Here is a 15,483-nt window from a genome sequence, read left to right on the forward strand (position 1 = left end):
TAGCTTTTGCATGGATTTTTTGCATTTCTTCAATTTGTGAATTTACAATTATAGCGGTTTTACTAAGACTGAAAGTTATCTCCTATACAAGCTAACTTACTGGTTGTTGGTGGTCTGACCAAAGAGATCCCTACTGATCTCGATAATGGGTCTCTGCACATCCCTGTCTGAGTAGAGCCAACTTCATACATGTACATTTACTCTCTGTTCATTGTTTATGGAACTACTGGAGAAAGTTGAGCACAATGTCCCACGGTTTCTGGCATCTCCATTAACAATGGATGGATCTACAGTGGTGGCCAAAAGTATTGGCACCCCTGCAATTCTGTCAGATAATACTCAGTTTCTTCCTGAAAATGATTGCAATCACAAATTCTTTGGTATTATTATCTTCATTTAATTTGTCTTCAATGAAAAAACACAAAAAAGAATTGTCCTAAAGCCAAATTGGATATAATTCCACACCAAACCTAAAAAAGGGGGTGGACAAAAGTATTGGCACTGTTTGAAAAATCATGTGATGCTTCTCTAATTCGTGTAATTAACAGCACCTGTAACTTACCTGTGGCACCTAACAGGTGTTGGCAATAACTAAATCACACTTGCAGCCAGTTAACATGGATTAAAGTTGACTCAACCTCTGTCCTGTGTCCTTGTGTGTGCCACATTGAGCATGGAGAAAAGAAAGAAGACCAAAGAACTGTCTGAGGACTTGAGAAACCAAATTGTGAGGAAGCATGAGCAATCTCAAAGCTACAAGTCCATCTCCAAAGACCTGAATGTTCCTGTGTCTTCCGTGCGCAGTGTCATCAAGAAGTTTAAAGCCCATGGCACTGTGGCTAACCTCCCTAGATGTGGACGGAAAATAAAAATTGACGAGAGATTTCAACGCAAGATTGTGCGGATGGTGGATAAAGAACCTCGACTAACATCCAAACACGTTCAAGCTGCCCTGCAGTCTGAGGGTACAACAGTGTCAACCCGTACTATTTGTCGGCGTCTGAATGAAAAGGGACTGTATGGTAGGATACCCAGTAAGACCCCACTTCTTACCCCGAGACATAAAAAAGCCAGGCTGGAGTTTTCCAAAACTTACCTGAGAAAGCCTAAAACGTTTTGGAAGAATATTCTCTGGTCAGATGAGACAAAAGTAGAGCTTTTTGGGAAAAAGCATCAACATAGAGTGTACAGGAAAAAAAAAAGAGGCATTCAAAGAAAAGAACACGGTCCCTACAGTCAAACATGGCGGAGGTTCCCTGATGTTTTGGGGTTGCTTTGCTGCCTCTGGCACTGGACTGCTTGACCGTGTGCATGGCATTATGAAGTCTGAAGACTACCAACAAATTTTGCAGCATAATGTAGGGCCCAGTGTGAGAAAGCTGGGTCTCCCTCTGAGGTCATGGGTCTTCCAGCAGGACAATGACCCAAAACACACTTCCAAAAGCACTATAAAATGGTTTGAGATAAAGCACTGGAGACTTCTAAGGTGGCCAGCAATGAGTCCAGACCTGAATCCCATAGAACACCTGTGGAGAGATCTCAAAATGGCAGTTTGGAGAAGGCACCCTTCAAATATCAGGGACCTGGAGCAGTTTGCCAAAGAAGAATGGTCTACAATTCCAGCAGAGCATTGTAAGAAACTCATTGATGGTTACCGGAAGCGGTTGTTCGCAGTTATTTTGGCTAAAGGTTGTGCAACCAAGTATTAGGCTGAGGGTGCCAATACTTTTGTCTGGCCAATTTTTGGAGTTTTGTGTGAAATGATCAATGATTTGATTTTTGCTTCATTCTCTTTTGTGTTTTTTCCTTGCAAGCAAATTAAATGAAGATAATAATACCAAAGAATTTGTGATTGCAATCATTTTCAGGAAGAAACTGAGTATTATCTGACAGAATTGCAGGGGTGCCAATACTTTTGGCCACCACTGTATGGTGCCCATACTTGAGCTCTGCTCCTTTCAGACGGGGCTCTGCAAAGCTTTGTTGTTTGGATTGGTGAGGTCCCAGTGGTCAAATGAGAATAAAGAATAACTTTCAATCTTGGGAAAATTCCTTTAAAGTTTGCCTACCTTCAGATTTGCCTATTGCAAAATTTTCTGTTACAGACCCATTTTACCATCCATGGATAAACAAGTGCAAATGTCAGAAATGACACAAATACAACTACAATGTACAAAATACACTACCTGAAAAACCCTTTCTTAAATTAAGTAGTCCACTTTGTAAAATAAAAAAAATAAGACAGTTGCCTCCTGCATCGGCACCATTCCATTTATATCAGTGCCGGGTCTGCCAGGGTTCACGTGGCATTATTATAGCCATTGTCAGTGGCCATTATGGAGCAGCTGCCCTCTTTCCTCGTGCCGATATCACAGTGCTGGTGCAGGAGGTAAGTATCTATTTTTTTTTTTAATTTAACAAGGAGGACTGCTTCATTTAAAGATGGGGTTCTACCCCTTTTACACAACTGTATTTGTATAATTATGATATTGCCACCTATTCATTCATAATTGTAACGCACGTGCAAATAAGGGAGGAAAATTACTGTTTTAAAACTAACCCAGAGGGCCCTATTCATCACAGTGTTTTGAAACACTTTGAAAAGTTGGAAAATTGAAAGCAATTTTGCAGCTTTTGACCTTTTTACGCTAGTCATGCCCAACTTTGCCGAAATGGACAGAACTGGACAGGACACGGCGTGGCAAAGCCAGCTCGGCCAACTCATCCTAATTTCAGCCACTAAAGCACCCCAGAAATGCACCCGTGCTGGAATAACATTTCAGGTGAAGGCACACAGCATTGTAAGATGCACATGCCTCTTAATGAATAAGGCTACGGCCCAACTATCAGTATTTGGTCAGTATTCGGTCAGTATTTTTTCTCAGGAGTGGGAGCCAAAAACAGGTGAGGAACAATAAGAGAAAAGGTATAATAGAAACAAGTCACCAATTCTGCATTTATCACCCACTCCTGGTTCTGACTCCCACTCTTGAGAAAAAATACTGACCGAATACTGACCAAATACTGATAGTGGGGCCGTTTCCTTAGGCTCAAACTTTTTTGGTTTTTCTTTGTAACCCACACACACAAATACACTGCTCAAAAAAATAAAGGGAACACTCAAATAACACATCCTAGATCTGAATGAATGAAATATTCTCATTGAATACTTTGTTCTGTACAAAGTTGAATGTGCTGACAACAAAATCACACAAAAATCATCAATGGAAATCACATTTATTAACCAATGGAGGCCTGGATTTGGAGTCACCACCAAAATTAAAATGGAAAAACACACTACAGGCTGATCCAACTTTGATGTAATGTCCTTAAAACAAGACAAAATGAGGCTCAGTATTGTGTGTGGCCTCCACGTGCCTGTATGACCTCCCTACAATGCCTGGGCATGCTCCCGATGAGGTTGCGGATGGTCTCCTGTGGGATCTCCTCCCAGACCTGGACTAAAGGATCCGCCAACTCCTGGACAGTCTGTGGTGCAACGTGACGTTGGTGGATGGAGCGAGACATGATGTCCCAGATGTGCTCAATCGGATTCAGGTCTGGGGAATGGGCGGGCCAGTCCATAGCTTCAATGCATTCATCTTGCAGGAACTGCTGACACACTCCAGCCACATGAGGTCTGGCATTGTCCTGCATTAGGAGGAACGCAGGGCCAACTGCACCAGCATATGGTCTCACAAGGGGACTGAGGATCCCATCTCGGTCCCTAATGGCAGTCAGGCTACCTCTGGCGAGCACATGGAGGGCGTGGACGTCGGGCCCTCATAGCACCCTCATGGAGTCGGTTTCTAACCGTTTGTGCAGACATATGCACATTTGTGGCCTGCTGGAGGTCATTTTGCAGGGCTCTGGCAGTGCTCCTCCTGTTCCTCCTTGCACAAAGGCGGAGGTTTAAGTCCTGCTGCTGGGTTGTTGCCCTCCTATGGCCCCCTCCACGTCTCCTGGTGTACTGGCCTGTCTCCTGGTAGCGCCTCCAGCCTCTGGACACTACGCTGACAGACACAGCAAACCTTCTTGCCACAGCTCGCATTGATGTGCCATCCTGGATGAGCTTCACTACCTGAGCAACTTCTGTGGGTTGTAGAGTCAGTCTCATGCTACCACGAGTGTGAAAGCACAACCAACACTCAAAAGTGACCAAAACATCAGCCAGAAAGCTTTGCTACTGAGATGTGGTCTGTGGTCCCCACCTGCAGAACCACTCCTTTATTGAGGGTGTCTTCATAATTACCAATAATTTCCATGTATTGTCTATTCCATTTGCACAGCAGGATGTGAAATTGATTGTCAATCAGTGTTGCTTCCTAAGTAGACAGTTTGATTTCACAGAAGTTTGATTTACTTGGAGTTATATTCTATTGTTTAAGTGTTCCATTTATTTTTTTGAGCAGTGTATATACAGACTACTGAATAACCTGAACACCCTCTTCAGATTACAAAGATCATGGGAAAAAAATAGTGAGCATTTATGAAACTATGCTTAAAGGGGTATTCCCATCTCCAAGATCCTATCCCAATATGTAGTAGGTGCAATAATAATAATATTAGCAAATATCTCCAGACTACTGCTAGAAATATAGTAAAGTTCTTCTGATTCACTATGTTGCTTACCCCATGTGGAGGGCATTGCAGCTTATGTATCCATGGTTCCGACCACTCATATAGCGAAAGTTAGTTGTTAGTGGTTGTCAGGGGTGTTGCTAAGGTTAGAAAAGATCAGAGGACCAAGGCATATGCTTTGCAGCCAACTGCCCTAGTCAAACAAAAAAATGTAACACCACAGATAACGCAGTGATAACTCTGATTACAGATAATGTAGTAGATTTCACCTGCAGTCCTATGTAACACCATACTGATAATTCTGATTACAGATAATGTAGTAGATTTCACCTGCAGTCCTATGTAACGTCACAGTGATAACTCTGATTACAGATAATGTAGTAGATTCCACCTGCAGTCCTATGTAACACCACAGTGATAATTCTGATTACAGATAATGTAGTAGATTTCACCTGCAGTCCTACAAAACACCACATTAATACATTTCTGAGTTCACATAATGTATATGAAACCTACACAGTCCCATGTAACAACACAGTTAACACAGTGATTTTACACGGCAACAGAACCAAGCTAAAGTGCAAAGATAAATCCAAAGTTTTGGAAAAAAGTTGCTTGGGAACTGTGAATGTCATAGATGGAATATCATGGACTACATTCTCACTTGTATACTGAAATTCCAGACGTCTGTTCTGTTTTTAGATGCAGGCAAACAGAATTAATGTCTAAAATGAATCCGCTGCATAACTGATACAGAGGGACGCACAGGGACCCCACTGATTATTATAGGGGGCATCTGAATTCTGTTATGTTTGGTTTTACGGCGGAAATTAAAGTTCTGCCTGATGCTAGGGACAGTGAAATTCAGCTGTCAAAACCTGGCTTAATGCACAGAACGTTTTTTTTACTTTTTAAAAGGAGTCTGTCAGCAGGTTTTTGCTATGTAATCTGAGGACAGCATAAGGTAGGGGTTAAAACACTGAATTCAGTTATCTGTCACATATCCGCCTGTGTGCTGTTGCTTACTTACAATGAAGATTTTATCACAAGGACATTATCACTGCCAGACTGCTGCTCACATGCCTGCTAGACCCTCCTCTGATAAACAGCTCAATGTCAATAGTCAGTGAACTTAGATAGCCTGGTGGGGGCAGGGTTAGCTTTCTGGGCTCTGCTGCATGCTACATCTAAATAATTTACTAAATAATAGAAAACAAAGAATGAGTAAACCTACAAATATATCATGAAAAAGAGGTACTAGAGCCGCAATTTGCACAAAAAAGATAGACTAAACCGATAGAAAAAAACTGCAAGGCATAAAGATTCGAATAAAAATATAATTTTATTTCAACATCAATTAAAATTGAATAAGCTAAAAAACATACAGTATACATGACACAAGACGTTCATAGCTGGTGAATACCATAATATCATAATAGACTCACAGTATATACAATCAACTACAATAGAAGGAGGGTACAATCATATGTTACAGACGGATACCAATGTAATAAAGGTGTTGAGATACAATAGATATAAATAGTAATTAAAAAAAATCAATTACCACAGGATAATGTAGTATAATTCAATAAGTATGGAGTGAAGAAAAATGCACTGTGTCAATAAGGGAAAAGTAACAAATCTCACAAGACCATGAAGAAAAGCATCCGACGCACATTTCGCATGTAGCTTTGTCAAGGGGTCTTGATGTCACTGCCAACATCATGGTGATTGACAGCTGGCTACCTATTTGAGTTTGTTAGGAAGGAGAAACCACATAACTGACTGCACTTACATCCCTATTTTGTAGTGTATATACTGATTGGTAAGTGCTATGTGACTGTAGTGGCCGATGTACTAACTATGCTACAAACAGCTCAATGTGATTTTTGAACAAATGCACATGTTTACCTACACACAGGGTAGATGAGCGTCACCGGACACCATACACACAGGGGGAAATCATACACACAGGGGGAAATCATACACACAGGGGGAAATCATACACACAGGGGAACATCATACACACAGGGGAACATCATACACACAGAGGGACAACATACACACAGGGGAACATCATACACATAGGGGGACTATGGGAAGATGGCAGATGGGAAAGGGCCTCACTCCTCTCCCCTCTCCTCATGGCTGGCTGCAGATGGGAAAGGACTGCACTCCTCTCCCCTCTCCTCATGGCTGGCTGCAGATGGGAAAGGACTGCACTCCTCTCCCCTCTCCTCATGGCTGGCTGCAGATGGGAAAGGGCTGCACTCCTCTCCCCTCTCCTCATGGCTGGCTGCCGATGGGAAAGGGCTGCACTCCTCCCCCCTCTGCTCATGGCTGGCTGCAGATGGGAAAGGGCTGCACTCCTCTCCCCTCTCCTCATGGCTGGCTGCCAATGGGAAAGGGCTGCACTCCTCTCCCCTCTGCTCATGGCTGGCTGCCAATGGGAAAGTGCTGCACTCCTCTCCCCTCTCCTCATGGTTGGCTGACTTCTTGTCCCCCACAGACTTGGCCCCTCCAATCTCCTTTTGCTACTGCTGCAAGCCCCGCCCCTTGTCCCTCACATCCTCGTTGATGCTATGTAGTCACTGTGCACATGAATGGATAAATCCTCTGCCATAGCTGGCGCCAAAGAGGAGGAGTGGGGAGAAGCTACAAGGTAATCACACAGCCGCACCATGTAGGACTGTGTCAGGCAAACCCTGTGTTCGTGCCTGCAAGGATAATAAAGTTTATTCAATTAAAAACAGTGAGCAGAAGATTCAAGCAGTGCACTCATGATCTGGGGCCGGGGGGCCTTGGATCTAAGTGTCTAGCGACGCCCCTGGTGGTCGTAACCATTGATAGCTTCTTCAATGCCCTGCACATGAGGAAAGAGACATAGCGAATCATAAAAACTATACTACATTTCTAATTGGAAATATTTACTAATATTATTATTATTACTACACCTACTGCCTAATCCCAGTTCATTAGTAAATTAGTGTAGTGTTAGTGTAGGGAGTACAATTGGGGGAGGGAGGTTGAATAAAGACCTAGCACCATCTAGGACAACCTACGTTACTATGTTACATATTATGATAGGATCTTGGAGATGGGAATACCCCTTTAACCCTCCTTCAGGGGCAATATGTTTCATAACGAGTTTAGGGGCATTGCGCCTGTCAGGCACAGGCTAGAAAATTGGCTATATTTTCCTTTTTTTAAAATTTCAATGCTCTAAAAGTGATCAGTTACCTTAATAGGAATGTAATAAATGGCTTCTCAGGTATCTCACAGCCTTTAAAGTTAGGAAGGTACTGGGAGGAGGGTGTTTCCCAGACAAACCACTGAAAATAGAGAAATGAAACTAAGTGAGCTGCGCCTGTCAGATCAGTTGCCCCTGACGGAGGGTTAATACAGTTAAACAATATATGCATAGCTGAATATTCCACAAAACATGGATGCCTAATTTCAGGAAAAGGACATATTTTGAACAGCAGTAAATGTTATTGATGTGAATTATCATGTCCTAGTCCTTTCTCATCAAAAGCAAACTTTGTAAGGTGACGCACATCTAAGAGTTTACCTAAGCTCCTTCTATGTAATGCTTTCTACTGCAACATAAAAGTAAAGAAATTAATTGAATGGGACATGGTAATCCCAATAATGAATCCCAATAGATTAGACTTGTGGCCTCATCATGAGAGATCTTTGTTTAAATGGCTGAGAGCTCAACTTTTGAAATCCAACATTATCTTTCCCCCGTAGCAGCTGCTGTTGGAGGAATGTAGTATTACATGCTTATTATTCAAGTCAATGGCCATAAGTGAGTAAATAAATTGGTGGTATATGGAAGGGCGGGATTGTCTGGAATTAAAGCTTCTTTTTGTTGGTACTTCCTCCATTAACTGTGGGGATGTCATCTAGAGACCTCCCTCTTTGATGTCCATTGGGCCAAGTGGAGCACATAGGAAAAGGTCATGGTCCTCTAAGTTGTGTCCATGGTCCTCTAAGTTGTGTACATGGTCCTCTAAGTTGTGTCCATGGTCCTCTAAGTTGTATCCATGGTCCTCTAATTTGTGTCCATGGTCCTCTAAGTTGTATCCATGGTCCTCTAAGTTGTGTACATGGTTCTCTAAGTTGTGTCCATGGTCCTCTAAGTTGTGTCCATGGTCCTCTAAATTGTATCCAAGGTCCTCTAAGTTGTATCCATTGTCCTCTAAGTTGTGTATATGGTCCTCTAAGTTGTGTCCATGTTCCTCTAAGTTGTATCCATGGTCCTCTAAGTTGTGTCCATGGTCTTCTAATTTGTGTCCATGGTCCCCTGAGTTGCATCCATGGTCCTCTAAGTTGTGTACATGGTTCTCTAAGTTGTGTCTATGGTCCTCTAAGTTGTATCCAAGGTCCTCTAAGTTGTGTCCATGGTCCTCTGAGTTGTATCCAAGGTCCTCTAAGTTGTATCCATTGTCCTCTAAGTTGTGTCCATGGTCCTATAAGTTGTGTACAAGGTCCTCTAAGTTGTGTCCATGGTCCTATAAGTTGTATCCATGGTCCTCTAAGTTGTGTACATGGTTCTCTAAGTTGTGTCCATGGTCCTCTAAGTTGTATCCAAGGTCCTCTAAGTTGTGTCCATGGTCCTCTGAGTTGTATCCAAGGTCCTCTAAGTTGTATCCATTGTCCTCTAAGTTGTGTACAAGGTCCTCTAAGTTGTGTCCATGGTCCTATAAGTTGTGTACAAGGTCCTCTAAGTTGTGTCCATGGTCCTATAAGTTGTATCCATGGTCCTCTAAGTTGTGTCCATGGTCTTAAATTGCATCCAAGGTCCTCTATTTTGTATCCATGGTCCTCTAAGTTGTGTCCATTGTCCTCTAAGTTGTTTCCATGGTCCTCTAAGTTGTATCCAATGTCCTCTAAGTTGTGTCCATGGTCCTCTAATTTGTGTCCTTGGTCCTCTAAGTTGTATCCATGGTCCTCTAAGTTGTGTCCATTGTCCTCTAAGTTGTGTACATGGTCTTAAATTGTATCCAAGGTCCTCTATGTTGTATCCATGGTCCTCTAAGTTGTGTCCATTGTCCTCTAAGTTGTGTCCATGGTCCTCTAAGTTGTGTCCATGGTCCTCTAAGTTGTGTCCATGGTCCTCTAAGTTGTGTACAAGGTCCTCTAAGTTGTGTCCATGGTCCTATAAGTTGTATCCATGGTCCTCTAAGTTGTATCCATGGTCCTCTAAGTTGTGTACATGGTTCTCTAAGTTGTGTCCATGGTCCTCTAAGTTGTGTTCATTGTCTTAAATTGTATCCAAGGTCCTCTAAGTTGTGTCCATGGTCCTCTAATTTGTGTCCATTGTCCTCTAAGTTGTGTCCATGGTCCTCTAATTTGTGTCCTTGGTCCTCTAAGTTGTGTCCATTGTCCTCTAAGTTGTGTCCATTGTCCTCTAAGTTGTGTACATGGTTCTCTAAGTTGTGTCCATGGTCCTCTAAGTTGTGTCCATGGTCTTAAATTGTATCCAAGGTCCTCTATGTTGTATCCATGGTCCTCTAAGTTGTGTCCATGGTCCTCTAAGTTGTATCCAAGGTCCTCTAAGTTGTGTCCATGGTCCTCTAATTTGTGTCCTTGGTCCTCTAAGTTGTATCCATGGTTCTCTAAGTTGTGTACATGGTTCTCTTAAGTTGTATCCATGGTTCTCTAAGTTGTGTACATGGTTCTCTTAAGTTGTGTCCATGGTCCTCTAAGTTGTGTCCATGGTCCTCTAAGTTGTGTCCATGGTCCTCTAAGTTGTGTCCATCGCCCTCTAAGTTGTGTCCATGGTTCTCTAAGTTGTATACATGGTCCTCTAAGCTACTAACGGTATAGACTTTTCTACTTCTTCTATAGCTATCTAGTCTCTTTCACCTGGTTTATAAATGAAAATTTAGCTGAGATTAGAGAAGCCCATTACTAAAAATGTAAAATATGACACTGCATAATATTAAAGTGATGCACATAAATAAATGCATGTTGCTATGGCAATGTATTAGAATTTTCATGTATCATCAGCGCTGGAGCCAAGTATATAGAATAACCTTTTGAAGACATGATTATATGGTTTATTGTAGAAAAAAAATGAAAAATGAACATTTCTTTATGATTTTATTTAGTTATGCAACGTTGGTTTATTGTTTAGAGGCTAAAAATGAAAACAAATTTGGGCGATATTGGCATTGAAATTAATGAGAATAATTTATACGTTGGCATTTAGATTGGCTTCATTTACATTTTTTCATTGGGATGCAGATTTTCTTATGAAGTACCAAACGACATCCAATTATCCTGTGAAACAGGTAGTGTTATTATTTGGGCTAAAATCAAATGACTGCTCCGAGCTGACTTATGTTTTATTCACCATTATCTGTAAAGCGAGCGGTGCCAGATTTTGGGGATGAGGTTTGATATGAGCTGACAGTTAGGACCTCATGTATTATTGCTCAGCTTTGGAAATGTTCACATTAATATGTGTTTTCTGTTAATAATGGATGTTTAAAAATCATATTAGCATTTCTTTGTTATAGATTGTTTGCCAACATTTCTTTAGAATATCAAAGCCCTAATACTAAATGTGTACAAATGATAATAACTGTCTAGTTAAAATACACACTCATAAAAGTATGATTATTTAGTGACCATTCATCTTTGAACACTGTATTATGTTTCTCTACTTATCTCCTACTAATCTTAAAGCGTAACCATCATTTTACTTTTTATTTCATAAATCAATAGCACACGTGAAAATAAGAAAGTTTGTAATATATTTTATCAGAGAAATCTGCTTCTTTCTCTGCCAGGACTGATCCTTCAGTCTCAAAATTCTCAATTTCTTGGTAAAATCTGTATTCAGTGAAGACAGATTTTTATATTGATGAAATAGGAAATGACAGTTGCTGCTCATGAGATTCCATGTAGCTGGAAGAGGGAGGGTAAGGAGAAGGGAGGGGTTAGAGGCTGAGCTCCTCCTCCCGTCTACACTCTTATGGGCAGCGACTGCCATCTCCTATCTCAGTAATGTAAAAATCCATCTTCACTAAATACAACTTTTAGCCATGAATTCAGAATTTTGAGAATGAACGATTAGTCCAGGAGGAGAAATAAGCGGATTTCTTTGATAAGATTTATTACAAAGTTTCTTCTTTTCACATGTCTTATTTGTTGTATAATAAAATGAAAATTATAACGACGGTTGGTTAGGCTGCGTGCCCACTGCGGAATTTCCGCAGCGAAAACGCTTAAAAATTGCCCCATGGTCCCCAATGATAATCCGCATGTGCTGTGCACATGCTGCGGAAATTTCCGCTGCGGATTATCATTGCGGAAAAATCCACATCATGTCCATTAATTTTGCGGACACCCAGCGTAATTGCCGCCATTGACTTGCATTGAATCACTTAATATCCGCTTGACTACATGTGCACATGCGGATATTAAGCGATTCAATGTGCAGATGGTACCCGTGTCTGGAGAAGAGGAGACTCTCCTCCAGACCCGGGTACCGTAGTACCTGTTAAAAAAAGAATTTAAAATAAAAAATAAACATTATACTCACCTTCCGATGTCCCCGGTCTCCTCTGTGGTGCGTCCTGGCTCCCCGGTGGCTCACAATGGTATAAAAGGACCTTCTATGACGTCATTTAGTCATGTGACAGGTCACGCGACCAATGACGTCCGCGGTCGCGTGACATGTCACATGACTAAATGACGTCATGGAAGGTCCTTTTACACCACCGCTAGCCGTACGAGAGACCGGACGCACCGGGGAGAAGACCGCGGGCCATCAAAAGAATAGTATAATGTTTATTTTTTACCATTTTTATTCTTTTTTTAACTATTAACTTGGTCACACTATATAAATCCATGTCGGTTGCATGGATTTATATAGTGACCAAGTTGTCAAGCACTTTTCCAAGTGATGCTAAAATCGCTTGATATCCTGCATGCAGAAATACATGCAAAAACGCTTGACAAACGCTTCTACCTGGCGGGAAAAATGCATGTAAAATCCGCATGCGTTTTTCCTGCCAGGGAGATGCAGAAAAAATCTGCAGCATTTCTGCATCGTGGGCACTTAGCCTTAAGGTACTATAGCCAATGCCATTAGCATCCATAGTGTCCCACTATTCCTTTCTAGCTCACCGAGTTTGATCTAATAGATGGCATCCATGGAAGTATAGTCTTATTGTTAGGCTGACCCGAGCCGTTAAACGATTAACGATGCCGATAGACGGTGGGTCTCTAGACTGCCTTAAACGATTATTATTATGGTTGTTGTGTGGCTATAGAACATGATATTATCATCAGCACATGTCTTGTTTAAAAAGGACGATTTGCTGCCGAGAACGATGATTTTTATGCAAGCCGTCGAGTAAGTGTTCTGCTCATTTGTCAGGTGATTGGTGGCCTATTTAGGTCAATAATTAAGAAACAGGCATTCCTAGGAAGGCTCTCGATTATTGACCAGTGTAAATGCACATGGCACATGGGAAGAACCTAAACCAGTGTTGGACATACAGATGTAGCTAAAATCAAATGTGTGCTCGGAGCAGTACAAACATTTGTTTAGTGTGTGATTGAATGAATGAGCGGTGGCACTATGCCATCTGTGTAGACGCTCCATGATACTGCGGAAAGTGTTTTGATGACATTGTTACCAACTGCTACATCTGTAATACGTGCAACCGGTGTGCAGCAGCCCAGTATGTAAGGCAGCCTACTGATTACCGCACATACGGATCTGAGATGATGATTTTCGTGGTGTTTGATTGCTGATGGATTGATAGACTTAAAGAGGATCTAATCAGACAGGTACGGTATCTTTTAGTAAATGCTTGCATTCCACCTAAACTAACTAATCTGGGGCATCTTTCCTTAAATATGTGCACTGTGCCATTCCTCTATTGTTCCTCTTAGGCATTTAGGGGTGTTACCAGACAGATGTGTTTGTACACACTCTGGCTCTATCCGCACTGATTAGATAGCATCACTCTACATAAAGACACCCCTTACCCAACTGTAAACACTTAGCTGTCAACTTATTCATGAATTTCTAGGAGGAATAGGACTGGAACATGAAAAATACTAGTATATTCTGTACTAAAATAGATAGGTCTTTAATGGGATGGTGTTTTTTGCTGGATTATTGGAGAACAAGGATTGGATTGATATTTTCTTGATGTCTTCCGATGTGAAAAAGACACTATACTTTATTACCCTCCCCGGGTCAAGGGCTGAGTCTCCTCTGCTTCTCTCAGTGTCTGTTACTGTCTGCAGCACTGATTTCACATCAAGAGCACTGCCGTCAATAACTGAGCACAGCGGGTCAGCCCAAGTGACAGCGCGAGCCGCTCAGTGCTGCTGAGCTCATCTATTGGCTGCATGCTGTTGATGCGCTGTCAGACAATGGAGTGGTGGAAGACACTCAGAGCTGGACCAGGGAATGGTGGGTAAATCGCAGTTTGGTTTTATTAAAATAAACTGCAGCCTGGGGACAGGGGTTATCCATATGGAACCGTAAAAGTCCTTTAAATATTTCTGCTCATATATCAGTTTCAAAAATGGACTACTAAGGTGGTCACTTTTACTCTTATTTAAACAGATACATCAAATCTGAGAGGTCAATCATTCTGATAAACTTCTGTCTGTCCATCATCTCATCTAACATCCTCATTCTGGTGGGCCAAACACAAGTACAAAATAAGGTAAGTCAACTATTTTACATTCAGTTTTAAAATAATGATTTCATTTTTTTGCAATTACATGAAAGTTTTGTTTAAAGAGAAGCTGACATCTGATAAAAGCTGCCTGATCTACAGGTAGCATGAATCAGACATTACCTGTATGATCTCAGCCAAGTATGTTAGATTATAAAACGCTGCGGTGTTTCAGAGAAAAACACATTTTATGGGGACTGAAACTTCTCAAAGAGGAGATTCCTCTACGGCTTCTCTCTGCTCGCTGCATGCATGTATAGGGAGAGACCTGTCAGTCATTGGCAGCAGGCGGGGACATGCCACCAGGGATCCTCCTGTTCAACTACTCATCCATGTGGCTTGGTCCCCAGTGGCTTTTATAGTGTGTTTTCTCTGAAACGCCGCAGTGTTTCAGAGTCAAACATACCTGGCTGAGATCACACAGCCAGTATCTGATACAGTATGTAACGGGCAACATTTATCAGCTGTCAGGTTCACTTTATTATGTTCTTGATCATTTAATATGTGGTTTTAAGCTTATGGAATAACCCACTGGGCCTCATTTATCAGCTAAGAAAATATGGCTTTGTTGCCAATAGGAACCAAAGAGAGAATGTGTTTTTTCTATTCCCAGAGCAATTGATGAAATTAAGCCAGAACTGCGATTAATTACTCTGGGTATCAGGACAGTTTTTTAGACAGTTTTAATAAATGAGGTCTGATTCATAAATTGGGTATATTTGTGTTTTGGTAGATAGGTTTGCCCGACATGTGCTATAGGATAATGCAGCATATATTGGTGTCCTTTCTTGTATAATGAAGAACTTACATTTTATTATGTTAAAAAATAAGAATTTTTAGCCAACAAAACTTGACAAACTTCTACTCAGATTGCTTTTTATGCTGTAAAATTTGTCTGTTAATGGTTCTGTATTCTCAACTTTCCATACATTGAAACATATTTTATAAGTACCAAATACAATTTTCATTTTATTTTGATACGGTTATGTGTTATTCTACCTTGACAAATGTTCAAGAAATGATAGGTAATTGATTGCTGGTCTTTTGACAGTGTAGAGCCTGGTTTGTTGATTTGCTCCCTGGGCTCTCTAGTTATTATGCCATATGCTATACAGTAATCGAATGGAAACTCCCAGAATGCATTGCAATACTGAGTCTACGCAAAGCTGTTAGAGCTGCATCT

The 15,483-nt window shown here is 41.3% G+C and overlaps 1 protein-coding gene across 6 annotated transcripts in view; it reads left to right on the forward strand.

The window, feature by feature from the left end:
* Positions 1-15,483, forward strand: part of ADGRB3 (adhesion G protein-coupled receptor B3) — a 1,321,417-nt gene that overhangs the window by 1,121,160 nt on the left and 184,774 nt on the right. For all 6 annotated transcript variants that reach the window (XM_073675497.1, XM_073675498.1, XM_073675494.1 and 3 more), the window contains one exon: positions 14,186-14,288. In XM_073675497.1, the coding sequence (XP_073531598.1) occupies positions 14,186-14,288 (103 nt within the window). The remainder of the gene's footprint in view (positions 1-14,185; positions 14,289-15,483) is intronic.

This window comes from Phyllobates terribilis, unplaced genomic scaffold (genome assembly GCF_046119375.1).
Source record: "Phyllobates terribilis strain yellow unplaced genomic scaffold, ASM4611937v1 Scaffold_3__8_contigs__length_932513732, whole genome shotgun sequence".
Taxonomy (NCBI): Eukaryota; Metazoa; Chordata; class Amphibia; order Anura; family Dendrobatidae; genus Phyllobates; species Phyllobates terribilis.